This window comes from Cavia porcellus, unplaced genomic scaffold, assembly GCF_034190915.1.
Source record: "Cavia porcellus strain 051 isolate PalLab524CR breed Dunkin Hartley unplaced genomic scaffold, mCavPor4.1 scaffold_12, whole genome shotgun sequence".
In the NCBI taxonomy this organism is placed as follows: Eukaryota; Metazoa; Chordata; class Mammalia; order Rodentia; family Caviidae; genus Cavia; species Cavia porcellus.
Window position 1 is genome coordinate 76,335,385 of NW_026947495.1, and position 25,246 is coordinate 76,360,630.

Consider the following 25,246-nt stretch of genomic DNA (forward strand, 5'->3'; position numbering starts at 1 on the left):
CACTACCATTATCTCTTTGCCTCCATCCACTTTTAATCAGACCAGAATTAGCACATGAACTACAAAATAAAAAGTAAAACCTCAAAATATGTTCAAACACACATGTGCGTGCACACACACACACAAAGACCCAAAAATCTTTCTAGCTCAGCAGCATAAGCACCTTCCTTGCAAGTGTGCGGCCGTGAGTTCAATGCCTGGTACCGATAAAAAATGAAAAAGAAAAAAAAAAAAAATCTTTCAAATGCAGCATTTTTCACGCTTGTCCCCTAACTCCTGCCGAGGAGTAGAATTGTTTGGATCTCCTTCTGTTGAGAGGGACGGGACTGACAGCTGAAGGCACTCATGGCAATGGGGTGTGAGTAGCGTGCAGGGCTTTGTGATGGGGAAAGAGGTGACCCGGCCACAGTGTAGACGCTCTGGAGTCTTCTCAGCCTGAGTGACGTTGTCGTGGGCAGTGTGCCGGCCATTGAGTTCGTGTTCTGCTCCTAGGTGCTGTACCAGGTGGAAGGGTTTGTGGACAAGAACAATGACCTTCTCTACAGAGACCTGTCCCAAGCCATGTGGAAGGCCGGCCACGCCCTCATCAAGTCTTTGTTCCCTGAGGGGAACCCTGCCAAGATCAACCTGAAGAGGCCCCCGACAGCAGGCTCACAGTTCAAGGCATCTGTGGCCACCCTGATGAAAAACCTACAGACCAAGAACCCCAACTACATCAGGTATTTCTGGCATTCAGAATGCAAATGTGAGCGCATTCCTAAGGAATGTTGTTTTCCATTTGCTGCAATCTTGAGGGTAAGGAGCATAAGTGAAGTAGTCACAGATCAGATAATGTGATACCTGGAGTTGGCTTGGAAACGCTCCACTGTCCTCTCCTCCAGAACAAGGCGGAGAAAATGAAGGGAACAAGCGTGTGGTGAGCGTGACGAGACATACGTTATGAAGCAAAGTGGTTGGCACACAGAGAGGCTCGGCTTTCTGTGTGGTTTTTAAATGGCAAATTAGGAAATAAAAAACGTTTCCTGGTCAGGGTTTTTTCCCCTCCTGGTCAGGGTTTTGCAGAAAGCCTTTTACTGACGTCATTTTGGATTCCTGCAATACTGACTAAGGGCAGAGGAGCTCCATTTGCAACTCTGGTGTTTGCTAGGAAATCGGCCCTTTTCTCATGGGGAGAGTTGTGGGCCCGGAGTAAATAATATTCCTGAAACTACCTTGAATGTTTTTAAGGCAGTAGAGAGGACTTAAACCCCTAGATTCTTTTTCTGGCTTGTCTGTCTTCTTCAGTGTCCCTGTGTTGGGATTCAGGAGAGACCCTCCAGCACTTGAGTTTGCTGGGAGACTTGGGGGACCTAGCCCTCAAGCTGTGCTGACTGCAGGCTCAGATTTCACCAGCTCATGCATCCACCACCCTCACTCACACCCGGAGACACAGAATGAGCTCAGTTCTGAGGAAACGACAACAAATGACATCTGTGTGTTTGGCCGGTTTACCTTCCTATCACTAAAAACATACCTGGGCAAAGTGTCCTGGTTTGATGGCCATTAGATGACAACATGCGTCAGGAGAAAATCAGCTTTCTACCAGAAATATCCAGGTGTCTGTGGTCAGTTGCTTTTGTTATTCTCAAATGAGTGCATTTTTAATGCTGTTTTATGGAGGCTTCATTGATGGCAAGTGATACACAGCTTCCAGGACTCCAAGGTCTTTAACCACTTTGGTGACCACGCAGGTCAAGACATAAAATGTTTCCATCTGTCATCCCAGAAAGCACTTTCATCTCCTTTCCTAATGTTGGTTTTTACATCTTTTCTAGGAATTTTTAATAAGCCTTAAGGTTGTGAATATTCTGTTATGTTTTCTTCCCGAATCATTAATAGTTGCAGACTTCATATTTAGATTTACTTTTCCCATGTAGATATTGTTTCCCTGGCACAGGATATTAAGGGGAAAAGAAAATCTCTCCCTTTTTTTCCTCCAGTTGCGCTGGTGCCTTTATTGGTAATCAGGTGAATATAGGTGTGAAGCCTGGATCTGAACTTACTAAGCTCTTCCACTCATCAATTTGTTTGTCCTTACTAAAGCCAAAGAGTAGATTTATAAGAATAGATTTATAAATAGCGAAAAGAGAAACATAAAAACATCAAGGGAACACTACTTAGGCGGCCATAATCATGAATTTTTAACAGCTGTGTTATTTAGGTCACGGGAATTGCTGCAGTCTATTCTCAAAACTAATAGTGGCCTAAAAATCTTGTGCAACTTTTAAGGACTCCAGCGCTAACAGAGAAGCTCCTCCTGGTACGTGGCAGTGACACTTCCAGAGGTTATTACTCACCTCCGTGGTCAGACGTAACTGTTCACCCTGTCTAGGTCAGCAGCCAGCTCCGCTGGAAGACAACAGCAAGTCCCATCCTTCTAATGACAGACACCAGCAACAGCAGTGTAACTTCCAGTCCTGGTGGCCAGAACTGGGCCACGTGGCCATCCTTACTGGCAAAGGATGCTGGGAATATAGTCTTCCTGAGGCTGCATTGTGCATTGTTTAAAAAAAGGATAAAAAGAGAAACTAGTATTTCATCTTTTGATCGAAGTGTAGCATACATTCAGCAAGGTGCATGAATCTTAATTGTACAGATTGTTGGCTTTTTTTACATATCTTGCACATTTTACCCCCCCCCCCAGACGAAAACAGAGACTGTTTCTATCATCCCCGAAGGTTCCCCTCCCACTTCTTGTCTGCTGAGCTCACAACGATGCTGCTTTGAATGGCTTTTGCTTGAACGTAAGACAATCACACAGCACGCAGCCTCCTGTCAGACTGCGTTCTCTGCCCCATGTCAGTGATCCCATCCACACCACTGCGTGTATTAGTAGTGTGTGCCTTCTAATTCCTGGTATGTATTTAAGTATAAAATAGCTTGAGATAATTAAAAACTGAAATGATGAGGTTCACCCAAGAACAAAGAGTTCTTTTACCACAACGTGATTAAACACGGGACTTAGAAATGAGACACAGTTACATCTACAGAGCGGACCCGAAGACCGCCAATATCTGATCTCTTCTAGGTGTATCAAGCCGAATGATAAAAAGGCAGCACACATCTTCAACGAGGGCCTGGTGTGCCATCAGATCCGGTACCTGGGACTCTTGGAGAACGTGCGGGTGAGACGAGCAGGCTACGCGTTCCGGCAGGCCTACGAACCTTGCCTGGAGAGATACAAGATGCTTTGCAAACAGACGTGGCCTCATTGGAAGGGACCAGCAAGGTAAGTTCACTAACTATGTATAATCATTTTTAATGTATACAAGCAATATAATGTATACAAGCAATAACCCCCCATAGGCTCTAGGCAAAACAGTTCTATGAAAACTTGGTGGTAGCCTCTGTTTGGGACCCTCTCCCAGTTGGGTATCATTTTGGCTAGTTTTTGACACATTAAAGAGGTCTTGGCTTTAAGGTCAAAGCAGGACCATCAGATCCATACCTGGAACTTGTATTTGGGTGAATTTTAAACGATGCCTGTGGTGAGTTGGGAAGAGGTGAAGTGTGCTGGAGCATAGAGCTCGATGCATCTCAGGTCCCCATGGTCAGCTTTTTGCTTTCCTTTGCCTACGTGCCCCCTCCTTCCCTATGTGTGCCCCATTGAGAGTGGGTAACAGGACCAAGTAAGAGGACCCTAACCCTGTGCCTGTGTTACTGCTGGTCAAGCCGATGGGGAATGGGTCTCCAGGGACTCTCTGGCTATAGCCTGTCTGCCATGAATTATGCTCCCCACTCCATAATGAGTGCTGGATCCTGCAGGCTGCCCAGCCCTTTGAGCATCCCTGTGGCCTGGGAACTGCTACCCCCACCCTCCCCACCCCCTGCACCCCCTGCACAGAGAGTAGTCACATGCCAGTGCACCTGCTGCAGCTGGCCTTCGAGCCTGTCCTGTCCAGGGACATTTCTTCCCGAGGGTCCCCTCCTGAGTTACTCCTGGGAGGAGTAACTAGTTAAGGTGCCTGCTGAGAGGGGAGCCAGGCCCTTGGGGACTGTCTCCTCACCAAGGCTCAGCGGGCCCAGCCTTTCCCAGAACAAGGACAGCAATTAGAGATTTGCGGGAAGATACAGAAATGCAGACGTACTGTGTGCTCTCTGATGCCTAATTCAGTGCCCAAATAATGTAGAATCTGGGTGCTTTTCAGCTCCTGCTGATTTCTAGATTATTATTTATATGTATTGCTTCCTGACACCTAGTTTCAATTAAATTTGTGGAATTCACCCTTGAACATTGTTTGATGGAAGGCTGATTACTAAAAGAGCAATTATACTTGGAAAGGAAACTTTTAAGAATACAGAGGACACATTTGTTAAATGTAGAAAATTACAAAGAGAGAACCTGCCATCATAATATGAGATAAAACTTTTTGTATCTCAAACAAGCCTTTGTTTTTATTTTCATGCTTGTTCCTTTTAGATCTGGTGTGGAGGTTTTGTTTAATGAATTAGAAATTCCCATGGAAGAGTATTCCTTTGGCAGATCAAAGATATTTATCCGAAACCCAAGAACAGTAAGTAACCAAAACCTTTGGACTCTGAACTGAGGTCAGACCCCTACTGGCCAGTTCTTAAAGGACATTTACCTTTTTTCACCTTGAAAGGCACAGGCCTTCTTTTGTCTGCCGTGTCAAAGCACAGGGCCAGCGCAGGAGAGTTGGGAGAACGTGTCTTATTTATGAAACATCAAAATCTTTGATCTGTCTGATTATACAACACTTAAGAAATCATAAAACAACTATCACTGGCTAATCCACAGCGATTGGAGGCAGAGTCAGTCCATGTTTGTCGTATGTTGAGTCTGAGACTGTAGCTCTGTTTTTAGAGGTAATTAGAGGCACCAAACTTTAAAACTTAAAACGAACACTTAAATGCTGCCTCACAGAGTACCAAAGACACCTTTTTATAAAGAGTAGATTGGCCTACAAACATAGCAGTTTGATTCGATCATTTGGAAACTCAGAGAACTCAGGAAGAATTTAATTCCTGTTGGAGATAATTTGCCAAAATCTGCTTCTCTGAAATGCTTGGGACCCAGCTTGGGTGCTGTTGGTATTTTGGAATATTTGCATTGACCTTACTGGCTGAACATATCTGATCAGAGAATAGGATCTCCAGAGTTCCTTGGGATGGAAACTCGTTTAGCATCATGGTGGGACTCAAAAAAAAGTTGCAAACTTTGAGAGCATTTTGGACTGGGGAATTCTGGAATCTCAAACTCAGCTAGTTTGCATCTTTAGGCACAGTTCAAGGTAAGCCTAAGCCCTGCCCGGCCGCTCTCTGATAAGTCCCTCTGACGTTTCTTATTAGTTATTCACCTTAGAAGACCTGAGGAAGCAGCGGCTGGAGGACCTGGCCACGCTCATTCAGAAGATTTACCGGGGCTGGAAGTGCCGTACCCACTTCCTGCTGATGAAGAAAAGCCAAATCGTGATTGCCGCCTGGTACCGGAGATACTCGGTAAGGATATCGGTCGTGTGTGCTCTCACCTAACGATGCTACTCGTGTGCGTGTGAATATGTAATTTTCATATCCTGCAGCAGCCTCATGAGAGGCACACTTATGTGATTCCTCTTGTAAACAGTGAGAAAAATGAAGGCAGTGAGCCCTTGAGTTGACCTGCCCAGGGTCACTTAGTTATATAAGTGGCTGAGCTGGGTCTTGGACCCAGAACCATTTTAGAGCTTGAGAGCACCAGATTGCTTTGCAATAATCAAGATGCATGCAGAGAGAAATTACCTCTTTGACTTGGTCATCAGATTGGAGGAACAGTGTCATTTCTCCCTTCCACGGTGGTTGGATCAGTTTTCCACAATGCCTGGCCCTTCTTCATGGAGGGTAGCAGCCAGGATTAGGCTTGAATTCCAAAAAGTAGTAGAATTCTGGTTTTGGTTAAAGGATTGTCTTTTCTTTAGCCCTCACTTAATGTAGCCCTTTTAGCTATGCAGAAAGATGATAATAAAGTATGTTCCTGAAGTTGCAATGTCTTTGGAGGGCTTTTCTGTTTTACTTGATTATGGATGTTTTGTGAGAGGCATGCCACAGGTGTGAGGGAAGCTTGGCCTGGTGCCTCTCGGCGAGCCCGGACCTTGGTTGTGTCCCTGCAAAACAAATTTTATTGATAAGAAAACATGAGTCTTGCCAAGTGTTTTTCACTCTACGCGTCTTTACTACAGAGTGAGTTGGAAAATGAAGTGAACATGCAGTTGTCTCATTTTGTGTGTTCTTCCCCTTTTGGGGAGCTGTGGATGAGTTTCACTATGAGGCAATAATCAAAACATAAGCTACTTTTCCCATATAATGTAGTAGTGCATTGTAGTGTAGTACAGTAGTTCCAAGTTTGGAAATCAATGAAGTACTTAAAAGATTAAACAAGAAAATTCCTTTGACCTTTAAAAGAATGTCTTTAGAATTGCTCATTATGGCTTAAAAAGCTATTACCAGCAGTGCAGGCCTTCAAGTGTGAGCCTGGCCAGCCCTATGAATGGTAGATTCATTCCTGTGTGTTCTGCAAGGACACAGAGGACAGTGGTCACCTGGCCAGTGGTGTGGCTTCTCCTCTTGGATCTGACAGCACCACTCTACCGTTCTGCAGAATCACAGCGTGGATTTCTGTGAGGAGGGACCGACACATAGCCAGGGCCCATGAAGTCCTTTTTATTGCTTCTTATTTGAAGTCATTAAAAAAAAAAATGCAGGTTTAAGAGTGTACTGATTCATGTACCTAAACTTCTGCTTGTAGCTTTGGAGCCCCTGCAGTGCCAGGTCCTGGGGGGAGCAGATCAGCCTAATTCCTAACTTGATAGCGTTTATATCCAGTAGGGCACCGGGTGGATCCCAGAGTGATCACAGGTGGTTCCGAGTGCTGGGATGAGAGCAGAGCTGAGATCAAGAGTAACGAGGAGAGGGGGTGTAACTTAGGCCAGATGGTGAGGACAGCCCCATGGGAGAGAGAAGCCACTGGGCCAGGAGAGGAGCAGGCAACCAAAGAACCAGGAGCAGCAAGTACTGTTTGTACCCACCACTGGAGGGCTTTAGTGTCAGTAGAGGGGGGCGGGTCATCACTGTATAGCATCACACAGTGGTAGAGGTTACGAGCAGTGTTAACACAGACAGAAACAAGTGACAGCCTGGCTTCTAGAGAAGGCCTTCTCTGTGCTTGAGTGTTGTATCTATTTTGTCTTTAAACCAAGTATTCCACCAGTTGGAGAAGGTCATTATCCATCCCAGTGATGGTGTTTAGGGTTTCTTCTCAGCTGACTCTGACTCAAGATTTCCTGAAGGCCTATTATTATTTTCAGATTATTCCATGTTTTGTGATACTTCACTTATTTCTTGGATAAAGTTTAAATTAAGATATTTTCAAGATATCTAGCAATTAAAAACAAAAAACAAATACTGGATGGATGTCAGGAGTAATGATCAGATGTTACTCTACGAGAAACCTTAGGCTCGCCCGGCTCCTCTCTGGGCCCGGGCCCAGCGGAGGGGCACAGTCTGTCTGAGGGGCAGGGTTCTCACATTCCACGTGGAAGGCCACACGAGCTCATCTCTCGGGAATGTGTCCCGCTTCTCCAAGGCGTCAGCCTGTGGCAGTGAGGTGTCTGGATGTGGAGCATGTGGAGCCTGTGCTCTTCCCACCTGTGAGAGCCTCCGCTGTCAGAGCCCGTCTGTCACCTGGGGCGGGTTTATCTTGTCCCCTGCGGGTCCTGGAGGGCAGGGATGGAGTGTGACCTCTTCGTTCCCCCATGGTGCTGTTCCCTCAGCTCCAAGCATCCTGAACACATTCGGTCCACAACAGCAGTGTACTGAAAACTTGGCTTTCCCAGCATGAAGAGTGATCTCTGCAAGCCTGACAGGAACCAGGGAGGTTAGAGATGGGCCCAGAGAGTTCCCCGGTGAGAAGTGACCCCAGGATGAGAGAGAAGGCACAGTGCAGATACAAAAGCGGGTGTGGATCCACTCGGAGTGGGGTGCTGTGGATCTTAACTGGATACCCCCAGCAGTGGATGAGTGTGCGTCCCGGGCCTCATAGGAGTTACATTTAGCGTTCTCGATTCCCTGTCATCGTTCTGGGCTGTTGACACTCTGGATCGTTTACCCGTTGGTTTCCTTAATGCACAGGGGTCCATTGTGCTGAGTGAGTGAATACTCTCCGGCTGGCAGCGTCCACAGGACAGATGTAAACACAGCTGCTAACCTCTTTCCCTTCTGTCCTGCAGCAACAGAAGAGATACCAGCAGATAAAGGCCTCCGCCTTGGTGATTCAGTCTTACATCCGGGGTTGGAAGGTGAGTGCAGAGCGGGCTGGGGTTCCTCTCTAAGGAAGACATCCTTGGGCTGACCCTAAAGGGAGGGCTCCTTGCTCACCCTTACACAGTCAGATGGGAAGAATAAATACTGTGGGCCATGTAACACCCCCCCCCCCCGCCACCATGTCTTGACTGCTTCCTTCTAACCCACTCGCTTTTAGAGAGCTTTATTCTCTAAACAGGAAGTCCTGCTTAGAGAATGATACTGTGCATGACTCCAGTGCACCCTGGCCCTAAGTTTCCAAGAGAAGCTGTGATACCCAAGGTGGTCTTCACGCCTGAATTCTGCTGGATCTCAGCACCCCCAGCCCGACAGCTTGTATAACTTGGCTGAGGCTGTCGGGGCAGTTCCCCCATACTGACTGGGGATCCTGAGCTCTGGCCAGGTCTGATGGTGCAGGGCTGAGGGGGTGGTCTCCATGGTGACCTGGTTCTGGTCCTTCCTGCCACAGCTCGGTTCAGGGGTTCATGAACAACAGCCCACAGCAGCTAACCTGTGGCCTGTTTTTCTACAACCTGAAAACCCAAAATATATATATATTTTTATATACATATATGTATTTATATGTATTATATATTATATATATTTTATATATATCTTTAAACCATTGTTAACAAAAAGCAAAAAAAGTGATCTCTTGACCTGTGAAATTACATGAGATGCAGGTGCAGTATCCAGAAATAAAGACTCACTGGCTCGTGGTCACATTTATGGGTTTCCCAGGTGGTCCTTTCACCTAAGTGGAGTCCAGCAGTGTTGATGGTGGCCATGGTACCCACAAACCAGACCTATTTCCACCTGGCCCTTTGCAGAAAAAGCTCATGGGCCCCACCCAGGACTCCTGTGCCCACTTTTCTGAGGGGAGATTTTGTGGGGTATCTGGATTCAGAAGGGATGGTTTAGGTTCTGTCAGCCCTGGAGCCCCTAAGGAGGGCACAGAGAGGGCTCAGGGTCCAGGAGCACGTGTTGACCTGTGTTTAGGTGCTGACCCACCCAAGGTCTTGGTTGTCCCTAACAAATGTCAGAATCGCTTGTCCAGAACACGTAGAGTGCAGGGAACTTGTGCCTTCAGGTGAGTCCCTAGCTTTATTCCTGGGCTCGTGAGACTCTAGAGAGACTCTAGAGACAGGCCCCAAGGTCCAGCTCCAGGACCCCGTAAGATCTCTTTCTAGCAGCTACTAGGAGGAACCTACTGGTTCAGGATCAATGAGATCATTATTTTTAGCAAGTTAAAAAAAAAAGTCTCTTCAGTAAAAAGGATAGAGCCCTAGTTAGAGTCCAGACAGCGATGAAAGGTGATGTCACAGATGTGGGAGGACCCTGGAGACCTCATTCAGGGACCTGTCCTCCCCCTCCATGAGCAGCAGCTGGTGGGGTGGCTCAGGTGTGTCCCATTGTGCATGGGACAGGTGGCTGTTGTCCTTATGGGATGGGACCCTCTGTCACACTCCAAGGTGTCCGTCTTCGTGTCGCCAGGTCTGGGCTGAGCAGCTACTGCCCTGCTTTAACTGTCAGTGTCTCGCTGGCAGGGGGGCAGGACACTCTGAATTAACTGACTTCCTTTCCGTCTCTCCCTCTTCCTTGCTTTTTATTCCCTTGTTTGGGTGATTCTGTCCCACAGGCTCGAAAACTCCTACGGGAACTGAAGCATCAGAAACGCTGCGAGGAGGCAGCCACGACCATCGCTGCCTACTGGCACGGGACCCAGGTAGGCCCGAGACCCCAGGACACGGCGGGTCGGGACCATGTGCAGGGCCAGGCATCCCCAGCCCCAGGCAGGAAGCGTTTCACAGGCTTAAGCTGCTGAGCACGCCTTTGCCTCTCACGCTTCTGTCATTTCGGTGTGGGGTGGCGGTGCCCGCTGGGGCCTTTCCCGTGTGGCAGTGACTGGTGTCTTTCTTTCCCTTCTCCATCGGGAAGCAGCAGTAACCTTTTCCTGCCTCACACTTCTCTAACTCCTTTTCACGTGCATCACAGGCGCGAAGGGAACTGAGACGGCTGAAGGAGGAGGCTAGGAATAAACATGCTATTGCAGTAATTTGGGCTTACTGGCTTGGATCGAAGGTACTTGATGCGCATCCCTGCACTCCATCCCGTGTCTAGCAAATGAGGCGCAGAAATGACCACAGCTCGCGTCAGCTCACCCTACTGCATGACCCTTGCAGCCAGGTTCCGGGTGCCCAGCACGTCTGATCTGTAGTGTGCACAGAAGACTTAGGCATGTGCAGGCCAAGACTAATTGCTTACTAATAAGTTGTTAGTAAAATGCTCTTTAAAAAAAAAAAGTAACCTGCATGTTTAGCCTTCCAACCCCCACTGATGTATGCCGGCAGTTTTTTAGAGGTATCTTTATTGGAGAGGGGCATGCTGGGAATATTAAGATTTGGGCCTCAATTGGTCTTCTTCTCTGGTCCATTGACAATGAAATGCCTGTCATGCATGCCTTAAAAGAATTAATCTATGAATGAAAATTATGTTTTTAAGCTCATCGTGACAACTATTGATTATTCTAAGCAAAATATTGCATATGAAAAGAGAGATCATCTGTGATTTCACAGAGAGCTGTGCTCATGCAAAGCTCAAAGCTGGCTGTAAAGGCCACCGAAGAATCCCAGGAATTTCAGCATCAGCTGTTTGTTTTCAGAAACAAAAGCCTCCTGAAATACACTCACTCATCCCTAGGCAGAGTCGTGGGCTCTGTGAACATTTCACATACCCCAAGGGACGAGGTTTTTAGATGTTTTTGTTATTTAGAAAAGAAGGTCATCTTTGCTAAAAATGCATTTCCCAGTTAGAAACACAAACAGCTAGAGTCCTGTGTTTTTAAGATTACCTTGTCAACATCCTAAGCCCATCTTGGGAGAAAAGATGAGGAAACTCATGCTTCGCCTGCATAGAGAACTTATTTTTAATGCCCCTCACCCCCCAATCAAAACCATGCATGTGTGATTTTCTAGTTTGTCCTGTGAAAGACAAACCACTTCCTTTAGTCCACTAAAGGAAATGTCCTAACTGAGAGAGGACTTCTAAAGCATGATTGCCAGGTGTCTATGGAGTGAGCTTATTTCCCAGTCTCATTATTACAGTGTCTGCAAAAACGATTGTCCATTTCTTCCTCTCAGAGTAGCATGCCTAAGGTTCATTTTTCCCTAGGAGCAATTTTTAAACCTGAAAGATGTTTCCCTTTTTTGCCTTGTTTCAATCTTGAGTGTATTTCACTGTTTGGAACTTTAGCTGAAATTCAGTTTTTACTCATCCTTAATATTTTTTAACTGGAAAGAATTTTTTAGTCTTGTTAGTTTGGGGCTTTGTTTTGTATTTTGTTTTGTTTGCACTTCAGAGAAACCTGGATTCCTTTTCATTTTCCAAGTAGTTGTTCACAAGAGCGGTCTTTTATTTGACCCAGTGAGTGAAGCTACGTGGAGAGGTGGGGGTCCATGTTCTCTGTCAGCCAAGGGCCACCAAGCGAAGCCATTAAGTGTCACACCCACTACTCAGGCTTTGGTCCATCCCATGGCGAGGGAAGGAGGACAGGGCACAAAAGTGGGCGAGGAAAAGCCTGGACCCGAGGGCTGGGGTGGGGTGACTCCTTGGGCACCGCCTGAATCGCCCTCCTGGGGCAGACCCTCTCAGCTGAACGCACCAACAGCTGCCCCAGTGGATCCCTGACTCCTTGGGTCCTGCTGTCACTGAGATCCCTTTCCGTGAATTGGCTCTTCTGTGTGGTGGGGAAGCTTTTTCTGGTCGTGTGTTCTGTCTGCGTTAGGCTGTCTCTCTTACTCACTATCTAAAACGTTCTAGGCTCGAAGGGAATTGAAACACTTGAAGGAGGAGGCTAGGCGTAAGCATGCAGTGGCTGTCATTTGGGCTTACTGGCTTGGACTGAAGGTACTTCCTCCACTTTTCCTGTCGGGGTCACCGCCCTGGACCCGGCCCAGCACCTACTAACCTGACACTAGCGCGGGGCCTGCACACCGGCAAAATGTTAGCGGGCCTCGTTTTGGTTCTTTTGGAGAAAAACCCTGTACCTGAATATTTTTCTGATTTTCATGTGATTTTAATTTATTTGGCTAGTAGGTTCAAAGCGGTTAGCAGTATGGCATATTTTATCCAAGAAACTTTGTTATCTGAGTTGTATTTTAGGAGAATATATATATATATCCTGAGACCAGAATACAATCCTTGAGCTAAAAGCTGACCTAGCATCCTTGGTCACCAGCCTGCGGGGGACAGGAGTTTTGTTCCCTATTATCTGCCTGTTCTCCCTGACCTATGCGGGCCTGAGTTCTGCTTTCTGCAAAGCAAACATCATGCTCATTGTTCAGAGTATGCATCAAGGGTTTTGCATCTGTGATTTACTTGTTTTCATGAATGAGAGGATAGAACCCAGTGAATCATTCAATTAAATGGAACTTCTATAATTCCAATGCCTCGTGACTTAGGCAGGTTTTATTTCAAAGGGGTGCTATAACAGTCCAATACAGGTACCCCTCACTAAGTATGCGATCTGTCTCCGGGCTCTGCAAACCCACGGGTGACCTTCGGACAAGATGATGATTCGATCTTTTGGATACTCAATAACTAATGACCATAATGAGTCATCCCCATGAATCGCTTTTTGGGGATAAATAGACTGCATTTCTATCCTAGTCCTCCTTGTTTATACTTGAATCTGTGACATTTAATCTTATTCTACATCTTTGGGGATTAACTGAGAATCTTTGGCTGAATCAGAAAATCTCTTCAACATATCCCTGGATTCTGCTTTGAACAATGTGCATTCCCTCTCCAAATGTTCAGCTTGTAAACTTTTAGGAAATGATCCTTTTTTGTTGTTATTTTGTTTTGTTTTGTTGGTACTGGGGATCAAATTCACAACCTCATGCTTGCGAGACAGGTGCTTATGCTGCTGAGCTAAATCCCTGGCCAGAAATAATCCTTTTTGATTACACTGAGTGTACAAAATATAATGTTTGAATAATGAGTTAAATATGAATTTAACACATACTCTGAAGAATTCTAACAAGTTCTATAACTGCTTTTTTTAGAAGTCAAACTAAACATTTCCCCATTTTATTCATATTTTTAATTTGCACTGTAGTTTTCATGAAAGGAATTCAAGTCAGAATATTTCTTTGTATAATAATTTTCATCATTAATTTGTTCATCTTCAGTTTTCTGGGTTAAATTGCATATGATTTCAAAATATTCTGCATTAGAGGTGCGCCAGCAAACCTACAAAGCAAATTCAGTTTGTCAGTGTGAATAAGCAGATCTAGGATAACTTGAGCAAAAAATGTTTTACCCGATTCCAGTGAGACAAAGTATTTAAACATATTGCCAATATCATTATGAAATAAAATTCAGCTTCTTTGAAGCCCAAGAATGTAGTAATATTCTTTTTCTCTTCTAAAACTGAGTTATATTGTTAGGAGCTATCATTTTGCCCTTTAAAATGATGTAGTTTTGTTTGGTTTGTAGAAATAATGACAGAGTACTGTGGCCCTTTTAGGGTTCCTGGTACCCATGAGGGGTTCCATTGTATATGTCAGCATGTCATCAACAGCTCTTACTAATAAATGCAGCTGTACTTCAGGAGCATTTGAGAAAAGTGTGTTTCACTGCTCTAAGACTCAGCTAAATGTAGTGGCCTTCTAGTGTGTGGTGTTTCAGGCCGTGGTCTCATGGAAGGAGTCCCCCATGGCTGAGCTGTAGCAGATTCAGGAGTCAGTGAGCAGGGACCATTTCTCTTCCCTGTGCCCCTTCCATCTGTGTAAGCAGGAGATGTGAAATGGTGGCTGGCATACGAATAAGAGGAAAAACTGTCCATGTGGTTCCAGCAGTTTAATTCTAATCCTCAGATGTACGGAATGGCTCTAGGGTGCAGATGCCCAGAGGGACCAGGTGGATGGCATAAATGGGGAAGCAGAAGGTGTAAGGTGGGTGAGAGACTGTGGGACTTAGAGTTTGCAGTGTGAACCTGCCCCACACCTGGTCCCAGTCCTGTATGTACCAGGCTCTGCTGCTGGAGCTTAGCAAGTTTTAAGAGGAACCTGCAGTTATATGAGGTTCTTAACCTCATATAAAACATTTATCATAACCACATAGGAAACATTTATCTCCGAACAATTTGGTTAGTAGCTGGCTCTTGTGCAACTGCTAATATAGAAATATTTTGAACATCATTTAAACCCAGAAAATTGGTAACAAAAGGGAAAAGGACATAATGTCTGAATTCTGCAACTGTATTCAGATTTTGCTAAATTCTAACTATGCCGTTCATATCTGGATGGTAATAAAATATTTTTAATATTTCTGCTCAGCTTCAAAATGTAACTTTCATTCATTGTTCAGACACATCACTTAGTTACTGTTATTTGTTACACATTTTAAGTAAATTACAACAATGTAACAAGGGAAATAAGCTACAGTGTTTTTAAGTGCTTCAAGTTAAGTATAAAGTTTGGTGGAAGTAGAGATAACAAAATTTAGTGCAATTAAATGGAAGTTGAAGGTAGTTCAAAAGCGTCTTTAAAAATTCTTGTTTTTAATCAATCAGTGCTCAGCGCATGATATTAATGTCCTGTCTTCATGTGTGAGGTTTTTGGAAAATTTGCTGTGGTTCTTCAAACTTTTTTTTATCAGCAGAATAAATCAAATTGAAGGGAAAGTCACCTTATATGCCTTATGTAGTTCCTCAGATCTGTTATAATTTGCTCAAAGCTTGCAGCATTGCCTGTAAAATGTTTCTCATCAAATCATTCTTTTAAAAATTACCAGTAGTGTTTAAAATCACTTTATTTTGATATCATTTTACATCCCGCAGTTTCTTTTTCTCCAATTTAAGATCTTCATGTACTTCAGTTAGTGTATTCAACCCAGAAAGAACGCTTAGAAACTCACTTGGTTCCACGTATTTTCATTCCGTTTCTCATTTGAACAAGAGATGTCTCATCGCGAGCGCATGCCGGCCACACTCTAACCATTAGTCTGCTTCTCTCCAAGGTGCGTAGGGAGTACAGGAAATTCTTTAGAGCGAACGCTGGAAAGAAAATCTATGAGTTTACTCTGCAGAGAATTGTAAGTGGCACTTTTTTTGTGTACTGTTAATTAGCACGATTGGATTAACTGCTTAGTAGCTGACTCAATAAAATGTGACTTTAAGAAAAATTCACAGCTTTTGCTTTTGATTAAGTTGTAATTATACCAGATAGTGACCTTATTGCCCCCAGATTTGGTAGAATCGTGTCAGATAATGCTGTGAGTGGCCTGTGTGTGATTAATAACACATTTGTCTCACATGACAGAGGAGGTGTTGGGGAAATGAACCAAGCCAGCCTGCCTTGCTGTTGTGCTGCCAGTGCCAGGCTGGCGCACAGATAGTGGCAGAGGGTGACAGAGCTCATGGCTGAGCATAGCTGGTCCTGCGTTGCCCTCTGTCCATAAGCAGGGTGTGGTGATAAAGAGGCAGACACAAGTGCCAGTCCACACTGCTGCTTACAGATCTGTGGCTCCAGCGGGTTATCTAAGTCCTGTGGACCTCACTGGATCATCTGTAAAATGAGATAACATTGCACTGAGCTCACAGAGCTGTTGTGAGGATCCTTATGAGCAGTGGCATAAAAGCTCACCCAGTGCCAGCCTCACACTAAGTGGAGACACTTCTGGAAGGTCTAGGAGACTCCCAGCCCAAAAGCTCATCATGCATCTGGAATGTGTTTAATGTACCCACGCTCCACGATCACAGCTCAGAGACCCAGTTCAGCATGGGTATGAGTTGCTGACCATCTTGGATCATGTAGCTGGCTGGTCACTGTGGTCACCGGTATCTCAAGAGAGCATTGTTTTACATACTGCGAGCCCAGGAAAAGATCAGAGTTCATTTTGATCTTTTCTACCAAATGTGCATTGCATTTGTACCATCATCAAGTGAAATCCTCCCTACACTGGTCCATCGAAAGCAGGGCTCTTCTGTGACAGTCGTCCCTCTCCTGCTATACAGTATAGTAGTTCTGGCCATAGTGTGACCAGGGATCAGCACTCAGTGTGACCGGGGATTGCCTTATTTCCTTTAATTCTGATTTCCTCAAATTTACGTATAAGTAGCCAGATGCACTAGAGGCCCCCTGTGGAGCTGCATAGCTGGCATTGGCACTGACATGAGTGTTAGTATGCTCCTCTGGTGGAGGTCACATTCCCCCGCTGGTGGGAAAGAGGGAACAGAGCCTTCCCATAAGATTGCGTGTTTGCAATTTGATAGATTCTACTGCAGATTCTGTTTTTTTTTCCCCCATGGAGCATATATAACAGTATCCTCTCCGATGTATCTTCCTTATCCTAATATTGTCTGTCAAACCCCAAACAGGTACAAAAATATTTCTTGGAAATGAAAAGTAAGATGCCTTCCTTATCACCGATAGACAAGAATTGGCCTTCAAGACCTTACCTGTTCTTGGATTCCACTCACAAGGAACTGAAAAGGATTTTCCACTTGTGGAGGGTAAACAGGGCCATGCCGTACATATTTTTCCTGAGACTCACTTCCCTGTAGAGGATTTTGAGAGCAGTGACGTAAAATCATATGCCTGGAGGGCCTTGCTTCTGGGAACCTTACGTGGTTGTCTATAAAATGGGGATGACATTAGCACTGACATCAGAGCAATCATGAGGGCTGTGTGTGTGGTTTGGGGGTTCAGTTTCTGGGTCTCACACATGGTAGGCACTGTGTACCCCAGAACTAAGTGAGGCTTTTCACACATCCTTCCTTGGCCTCAAAGAGGAGCGCTCGGGGACTTTGGTGTTGACTTTCTGTTTGGCCGGCATAACCTTCATGGTCTGGGGGTCCTTAGTGGCTGACGTCAGAGCAGGGCGAAGCTGTGTTCCTTGTGGGGCTGTACCTGCAGGACCCTGGCATGCTTCGGGGAAACACCTCGAGCTCTCCAGCACCAGCAATAGTTCTCATTGCATTTTCCAAGACCACTCTTTAAAAACTCGCCAAGAAAAGTTGTTTGCAGCCTGGTGAATGCGTGTTTGCTACACTTCCCTGTCACTCCCTTTGTCGTTAAATTGGCTGGCACAGTAAGGCTGAATCAGGATTTATATTAAGTGATCTTTGTTGCTGTTGTTCTTGTCTCACAGTGTAAAAAATACAGGGACCAGTTCACAGACCAGCAGAAACTTATTTATGAAGAAAAACTAGAAGCCAGTGAACTCTTCAAAGACAAGAAGGCTCTGTATCCATCTAGGTATTATGATTTTTGCTCTGCCCACAAAAGTCAGTGTTTTGTGCTTTTTTCTCTCTCTCTCAATACTGCTAAGTTTTCTCTAGCGGAGTCGGCTTTCAGTCAGGGATGAACTATGTTTCATTTTGTGAATCACCTAGCCATCAGCTGTAGAGGGTGAATACCACATACCCATAATACAGACCTCCAAACTGCCCTCTAATGAATTAATTAGCTTACACTTGTTGGTTTTAGTCCATTGGGATTGACTTGAATGCTAAATAATTGGAAGTTATTTAAAGTAAAAGTTGTATAGGCTACTCAGATAAACTCGCAATGTAAATTTCTGTTTTCTAATTTCTCTTTGTAACCTGCTGCCTTCCTGCCAGAACAAGCCAGGTCAGAAACTCACCTGTGAGGACATGAAGAACAGAACAGCATGTCTGTATCCGAAGGCCAGGAAGGCCCTGTCTGTGGGCCTCCTCGTTCTCACTCAGTGGCCTTCAGAATCCCAGGCACCACGTGCTCAGGGAAAAAACCAGGAGCACGTTAAAGATTAGCAAGGAAATTCCTTGAAAAAGCTTGCTCGTCCTGGTCTCCAATATACCCTGCATTCACACTTCCTGCCCAGATCCTGCCCTCTCAGCCTGCTAGTTATAAAAGAGTAGGCTGTGTAATTTTGAACCAAAAGCTTCTAACAGCTTTTTAGCTTCTCCTAAAAAATGACTTTGAAACAAACAAAAAAATCCATGCTAGGTATTCACATGTATTTCATACACTGTTCAAGTCTTTCGCCCTTGAAATACTGTGAATTGCACAGCTGATTGCCGATTGGCCACATGGCATGGTGTAAACCCCTCGACAGTGACTGAGTCCAAAGTTGTTCTTCAGCCTGTTAGTTTTGTGGGTGCTGGGAGGGGGTGTGTGTGATACTTTGCCTCCCCACACTGAGAAGCGCAACCTGTTCCATCATGGAGCTGTGAAGCCCTTGACCACCTGCGTGGATTTCCCACCCCCCCCATCCACGCCCACGGCCCAGGGGTTTGAAATTGGGTGTGCACATTAGTGAGATTTTTTGTTTTTTTTTCCTTGATGTCGGTAGAGACTGTGCCACCCTGCAGCCTTTAGGGAGACAGCATCTCAGTGACCGGTGCACAGGGCGCCCTTTGCCACAAGTGTTTTGAAAGAAAACTACTGTCATCCTGAAAGTTGGCTGCCGCCCCCCCTTGTCCATTTAGTGATCATCCCAGATCCGTTTTAACTCGAGGCCTGCTGATCTTACTCTCAGCAAGAAAGTGGTTTTCCTTTGGAGTGGGTGATGATCCTTGTTTTAGCTTTCTTCCTGGACTCGTATTTTGAAGGGCGTTAGTAAACTCTGGATGGGCAGCTGTTAACTTGGTAGTGACAGATTGTAAGAGATGGCCTTTTCCTTAGCAAGCGGCAACGTGTTTGATTGTGGGTGTCTTTGTTAGTGATTCTATTCGAATCATTCTGTATGAGGGTTTCTATCAAAGTCAGACCTACCAAATGCTGTAGTCACTTGAAAGATACATAGGTGCAAGTGAAATATATAAAATAAATTGAAATAACATCTTATGAAGTTGTTAGTTACTCAGAACTCTTTTCCTTTTACCAAGGATAAATACACTTGAAACCATTTCTTTTTGTCTTTTTGAGATAGTCTCACTATACAGTTCAGGCTGGCCTTGAACTCACTTTGTAGCCCAGGAAGTTCTTGAACTCACAAAGGATCTTCCTGCCTCAGCCTTCCTGAGTACTGGAATTACAGGCATGCATCACCACACCCAGCTACTGAAACTATTTCTAAAATGCAGAAAATGCTTTTTCTTTAGTGTTGGGCAGCCATTCCAAGGAGCTTACCTGGAAATCAACAAGGACCCTAAGTATAAGAAACTCAAAGATGCCATTGAAGAAAAGATCATCATTGCTGAAGTTGTAAACAAAATTAACCGTGCTAATGGAAAGGTAAAAATGCTAACCTTGAAAACCCTGCTAAGCCCCTTAAATAATTTAAACCAGTATCTTTAGATTTCCTTAGGAGCCCTTAGTTTTCTGAGTATTAAAATTTGCCTTTTACATTTTCACTATACTTTGAAGGAGGCAATTTCACCTTGCCATTAAGCTGACGCACAATTGTGTTTATCTGAAACTTTTACAAATTAAAATATGTTGCTGATGCCAGTTAGTATGTTTTCAGGTTATGTAGCTAGAGATATTAGAATAAAATGTACATTCCTGCAAATAACTAGTGTGTTAAACTCGTGGACCATTTTGGGGATATTTCTCATCGTTGGTTTTACAACGATTTTTTGTTTGCTTGTTTTGTTTTGTTATAGAGTACCTCCCGGATTTTTCTCTTGACAAATAATAACCTCCTCCTTGCTGACCAAAAGTCTGGACAGATCAAGTCGGAGGTGCCGCTGGGAGATGTGACCAAGGTGTCCATGAGCTCGCAGAATGACGGCTTCTTTGCTGTCCACCTCAAGGAGGTAACCATTCACCTGGAGGCGTCACTGTGAGGTCGCTCTCAGCCATTGATTTAAAACTGCCCACCTGCTCAGTCCTGCTGCCTGGTGTCTTTGTATTGATTTGCACATTTTGGCAGTATTGCAGGGTTGACAGCCGGAGGCTCAGTTCTCAATAATTCAGCAAGTTTAGTCACTTTACTGACCCGCTCTCTTGACTTTTTGAACTAATATCTGGAAGCATCAGAATACTTTAATCAGGTCTCCTGTCGTTCCCTCAGTATTACCAGTTGAACAGACGTTTTTTGTTCACCTTCTATTTTGAGGGTTTTATCAAAAGATCCAACTATAGTAAACAATTGCCTGGTGATTTTGACCTCAAGAATTTTTTGAACGTGGTGTGTCTTTAGCTCAGCCAGGACTGCTGGCTTCAGTGTAGGGATTAAATACAGGCACACGACTTGGTCTCACATTATTTAATTTCACATGCTGACCCCGGCTCTCATCTACCAGGACAGTAGCCATCCTAGCTTCCCAGCATTGTAAGGAGAATCCTGTGGGACCCTAGCATGGGGCCTGTCGCATAACACATCATCACTGAACACCCGAGTGGTAGCAAATAGTGATGGGGTCCAGGGGTGTACATTTGACCTGTGGCCCTGCTGTCTGGCTGACTCTAAACAGAAAAGTCCCATGAGCTTCCCTCAGCTTGGGTTCCCCACTGTGGCGCTGAGTTTGGGGGTACATCATGTCATAGGATTGCCAGCCCCAGTGACACAAGAAGCAACTTAGGAACTTTAAGAGAGGGTGGTCTGGGGGCCACGTCGCCAGTATGGTCAAACCAGAATTCCTTGGGATGGAGCAGGAGCATCCTCGTTCTTGAAAGTTTCCCCAGATGGTCCCCCCGTGGGGAGCTAAGGTGGAGAGCCACTGCCCTAGGACATTTGTTGAAGTGTTGCTGCTTTGTTTTTTTTCTTTTAACCAAGTCTTGGAGAGTTTTCAAAACATAGTCTTCAGAATGACTGTAAGTTAGGTTGGGGCTTCTTGGGCCTGAACATGCACACCCAACACCAAGGTCTGGGGAGTGAGGAGTCAAGTCCTCCGAGCTCGGACACAGTGGGAGGACCATGCTGGCCGCTGTGCTGCTTCATGGGTTGGCTCTGGATGGGGGAGGTCTGCTGTTTCACCGAGTTTCCAGCCCAGCCTGTAAGTGTCCTTCCCCCACCAGTTGCCATGGATCGTCTGACTTTGCCTGTGTCCTTTCAGGGCTCCGAAGCAGCTAGCAAAGGAGACTTCCTCTTCAGCAGTGACCACCTGATTGAAATGGCCACCAAGCTGTATCGCACAACTCTCAGCCAGACCAAGCAGAAGCTCAACATCGAGATTTCCGATGAGTACGTTCCATGCTGTCAGCGCACCATGCCGCTCTCAGCCGCGTGGGCTGCGTGCAGCTCTGGGCTCCTGTTCCTCAACACAGTGACTTAGGCGGTCACAAGGATGGGTCCGGGGCTTGAGCAGGGTAAAGGCCAGACAGTGGGTGACGCTGGCGAAGTCCCTGCCTCTGAAAGAGACAGATGCGCACAGATAAATAATAGGGAGATGATTTTCATAAATGTGTTGTAAAAACCTTGCACAACCAGGTTGCTCAGGAAGATTTTATGATCAATTAAGCATTTTTCTTCTTTTTAAAATTAAGTTTATTGCTGAGGATTTAGCTCAGCGGTATAAGCACCTGCCTTGCAAGTATGAGATTGTGAGTTCGATCTCTGGTACCAAAAAAAATGAAGTTTATTTATATGTACATTAGGATCACATTCATCCTAGGGACAATCAAGCAATTTTCAATCCTATTTCCGCTCTCAGATTACTCCTAGAATAAACCCTTATGCACCTCACCTCTGGACCACCGCTGGGATTGGAAGGGTCTCTGGTTCCTTCCAACACCAGCTGTGTTGACCACATGAGGGTTAGGCCTTTGGTGCCCTGTCCAGGGACGGGGCTTTGGGCTAAGTAACTTTTCTTGTACTTCTCTTGTAAGAAACAAGAATACTAGGAAAGGGCTAATGGGGGGTTGGCAGCAGGTTACAGTTTGAACCTGTTGAAGCTGTATGCTCCCTTGCCTAAAGTTTTTCATACTTGAGGATGCTGGGCTTGGTGGCACTGCCGTTCCCAGTCCTTTGTGTTGCGGTCTTCCCGGGTACATGGGCAAAGCAGGCCCATCTTTGGGCTGCCACATTAATTAATGCTACCCTACATCCGGACCACACAGGCATTTCCCATGCTATTGCTCTAAGAACGTGGCTCCCGCAGTGTCCCCAACCGTGTGCCGTGGAGCAGTACTCACTGGTGGAAGTGCAGAGTCTCCCGGGGATTCGGGGATAATAGCATGGCCAGTGCTTCCCAAATGTAGGCAACCGTGGAACCCCTCCAGCGCTCTCAAGGGCCGGGTGTGGGTCCACGGCCTGTTGAGATTCATTCACTTCTGGGTAGCAGGGACCCCGCCTGTGGTGCTAGCTATTGGCTGGTCTGATAAAACAGCTGATAGAACGTAGCAAAGCACCCACAGGTCTCTTCCCTGCCACCCCAGGACGCTGCCCTGAGTGACCTCCTTTCTCACAGCATCCAGAGCCTGTGACAGGCAGTCCTGCAGGTTGTCGCTGCCCCTGGGCAGCAAAGATCTGGGCTAGGGAAGATTCGGACCAAGGTGGTATCCTCAAATGTATCATGCATGTGGGGCTAAAAGATGATTCTTTTAAAAATGTTTTGATGCTTTCTACAAGTATTTTTGATGGGTAGTAAAAATATAAATGACAAACTCCTGATTTTTATATTATTCTGTAGGTCACTATTATATTGAAATAAAGTAAGCTAGAAATGATCATTAGCAGGGTTGCAGTGTGAACAGGACTGACTTGGGTAGGCACCTGTGATCCCCAGTGTTTGGAAGGGGTCGTTAGCTGCCTTCCTTTCCTAAAAGTTTTATTTCATTTTCTGAATTCGTTGATAATTTAATAGATCTCTTCGCCTGTTTGTGTTTTAGTTGTATAAGGATAGAGAAAGGCAGGGGTAGGCGTGTTGCTTTTGCCATTGGAAACGTGGAAATAATTATTCTCTCTTTCCTTTTTGGAGTATGATGAAGCAATGAATTTCAGCTAAGTTAGAGCTTAGTGGTGACTGCTGGGAGTGGCAGAGATCGATTCTGTGTCAGAAGTGTTTGTGGGAAAAGCTAATAGCTACTGTGTCAGGGTCAGCATCCATTAAAAAGCAGAAGCTGGCATTCCCGCGAGCAGGAGCTGTTTGGGTCCGCTTTCATTTAATTGGCTCCTTCCCTCCTAGGTTCCTGGTGCAGTTCAGACAAGACAAAGTGTGTGTGAAGTTTATTCAGGGCAACCAGAAAAACGGCAGTGTCCCGACCTGCAAGCGAAAAAACAACCGTCTCCTGGAAGTTGCCGTTCCTTAGCTGGCGCCTCCGTCTGCCCTCACGGGCTGGTTCGCTGTGATCGTGCAATTGGGTTTGGTTTTGTTTGGGGTTCATTGTATGTTTGGTTATTGCCAAAGGCAAACTGTTAGGGTCTCTTGGCAAAATAAAAAGATTTGACTAATCAGTTTTTACTATCGGAATAGTTTAACCCTTAAATCCGCATTCTGCTCCAGGGCGGGATGGTTAGAAACTAACCTTGTCTGTTTCCATGTCATGTGTGTTTCCTCTTTAGTTACCATGTTAGGTCTGTGTACCCTAAATCAGCATATTACTCATAAATCATTAATCCATGTAAGTGTAGGAAGCGGTGTGAAAACATAGTGCGTTCACGTATCAAGTATTTATTGAATGCCAATGTCGCAGGGCGCTGTGCTAAGAGGTAAGGAAACCTAGCAGCAACCCAGGCACCGCGAGGGCCTTTGTATTCCGACTGGTTTGGCTTAGCAACAGCTAAAAAAGGTTTGAAAAGCTTGAGACCAAAACAGCAGCTGTGGAGGATGGATAGCGTTCATGGGGACCCTGTAAGCGTGATGGTAACCTGTAGCTGATTTTTAAGGAGGGCTGGTCCTAGGGAGGCATAGGACCGTATGGCTGGAGAAATCCTTCTACATTTTTTCTATTGAGAAGAAAACTGACATTTGAACTGGGCTTCTTATCCGTTTGGATCTCCTGCAATTACTTGTAACAGTAAAAAACAGAAGTCCTCCGTCTAGAAAAGGTGCTGGGGGCAGTCCACTGAGATGACGAGGGCTCCACCCCGCTCAGAGTCCTGCAGGGTCCTCCAGAAACTGTCTGTGTGTTTCACCCAGATGTGAGCAGTGATCTTCTACAGCTAACACAGTGGAGAAAGGCCCCCAGCCTTTCAGAGTGGCAGGTATTCTGGATTAGGTGCAATAAAACATCAAGAGATCTTTTTTGAAAGTTTTATTTATAATATACATTTTTGTATGAGACAGATTGCTAGGGCAGGGGTGCATATTTTAAGAAGATCAAAATTGGTGTTAATTTGTAGGGCTATTTTTTCTTCCAATTTAAGGATTCATTTTGGAAACTACATTTTAAACTTTGGAATCAAATTGTTTCTTCTTCAAGAAGATAATGTATATATGCATTGGTGTTATGTTAAATAATAAAATTGTTCTGATTTGGTGCCATTTGCTGAATCACAACTGTATTTTTGTATTTCAAGCTATTTTCCCAGGTTGTGTGTCAAAAGTACTGTCTCAAACAATGGTCTTATATCCAAACATTACATGTTCTCCATGTTAATTGAATTTCACCAATCTTTTATAAACCAGAAACAGTCATTGAAAATATTTTCCAAGGATTTTCTTTTGATTTTTGTACTCTTAAAAAGTTCACATAAAGAAATTCTCCTAAGTCTTTGTGTTTATTGGTTCAGGTCAATTCTTTTTATTCTTTTTATTCTTCTCCTCCTCTCTGTGCCTAAAGTGGTAGATGAATAGTTCCTGCTAGAGGTACCATAGAAGTATGGGGCTGAGAGGTGTTTTTGTTTTAAATGTATTTAAAAAGTAGAGAATGAGTTGTTTCATTGCTCACAATAGTAGATGTGAAAAGTTGCACGATAAAATTCTCTACCTCGCCAGTATGCATAGACTCAGTCCCCATTTTGCTTAGCTGTAGGTATCTGCTTACCAAAGGAAGTAAGAATACAGATTCCCATCTTCCCCTGCTTTTGTGGACAA

General features: G+C 45.0%; 1 protein-coding gene across 6 annotated transcripts in view; it reads left to right on the top strand.

Annotated features, from left to right (window-relative positions):
- The window catches only part of Myo1b (myosin IB), a 147,586-nt gene extending 122,892 nt beyond the window's left edge, over window positions 1-24,694 (top strand). For 2 of the 6 annotated variants that reach the window (XM_003478762.5, XM_063259460.1), the window contains exons 17-31: window positions 493-719; window positions 3,068-3,268; window positions 4,460-4,553; window positions 5,350-5,499; window positions 8,262-8,330; window positions 9,974-10,060; window positions 10,330-10,416; window positions 12,154-12,240; window positions 15,358-15,432; window positions 16,718-16,852; window positions 17,491-17,597; window positions 19,427-19,559; window positions 19,931-20,083; window positions 21,326-21,453; window positions 23,396-24,694. In XM_003478762.5, coding sequence (XP_003478810.2) covers window positions 493-719; window positions 3,068-3,268; window positions 4,460-4,553; window positions 5,350-5,499; window positions 8,262-8,330; window positions 9,974-10,060; window positions 10,330-10,416; window positions 12,154-12,240; window positions 15,358-15,432; window positions 16,718-16,852; window positions 17,491-17,597; window positions 19,427-19,559; window positions 19,931-20,083; window positions 21,326-21,453; window positions 23,396-23,519 — 1,857 coding nt within the window. In that variant the 3' untranslated portion in view covers window positions 23,520-24,694. The remainder of the gene's footprint in view (window positions 1-492; window positions 720-3,067; window positions 3,269-4,459; window positions 4,554-5,349; window positions 5,500-8,261; window positions 8,331-9,973; window positions 10,061-10,329; window positions 10,417-12,153; window positions 12,241-15,357; window positions 15,433-16,717; window positions 16,853-17,490; window positions 17,598-19,426; window positions 19,560-19,930; window positions 20,084-21,325; window positions 21,454-23,395) is intronic. The other 4 variants (XM_013142398.3, XM_063259461.1, XM_063259462.1 and 1 more) reach the window with 3 other exon arrangements.
- The last annotated feature ends 552 nt before the right edge of the window (window positions 24,695-25,246 follow it).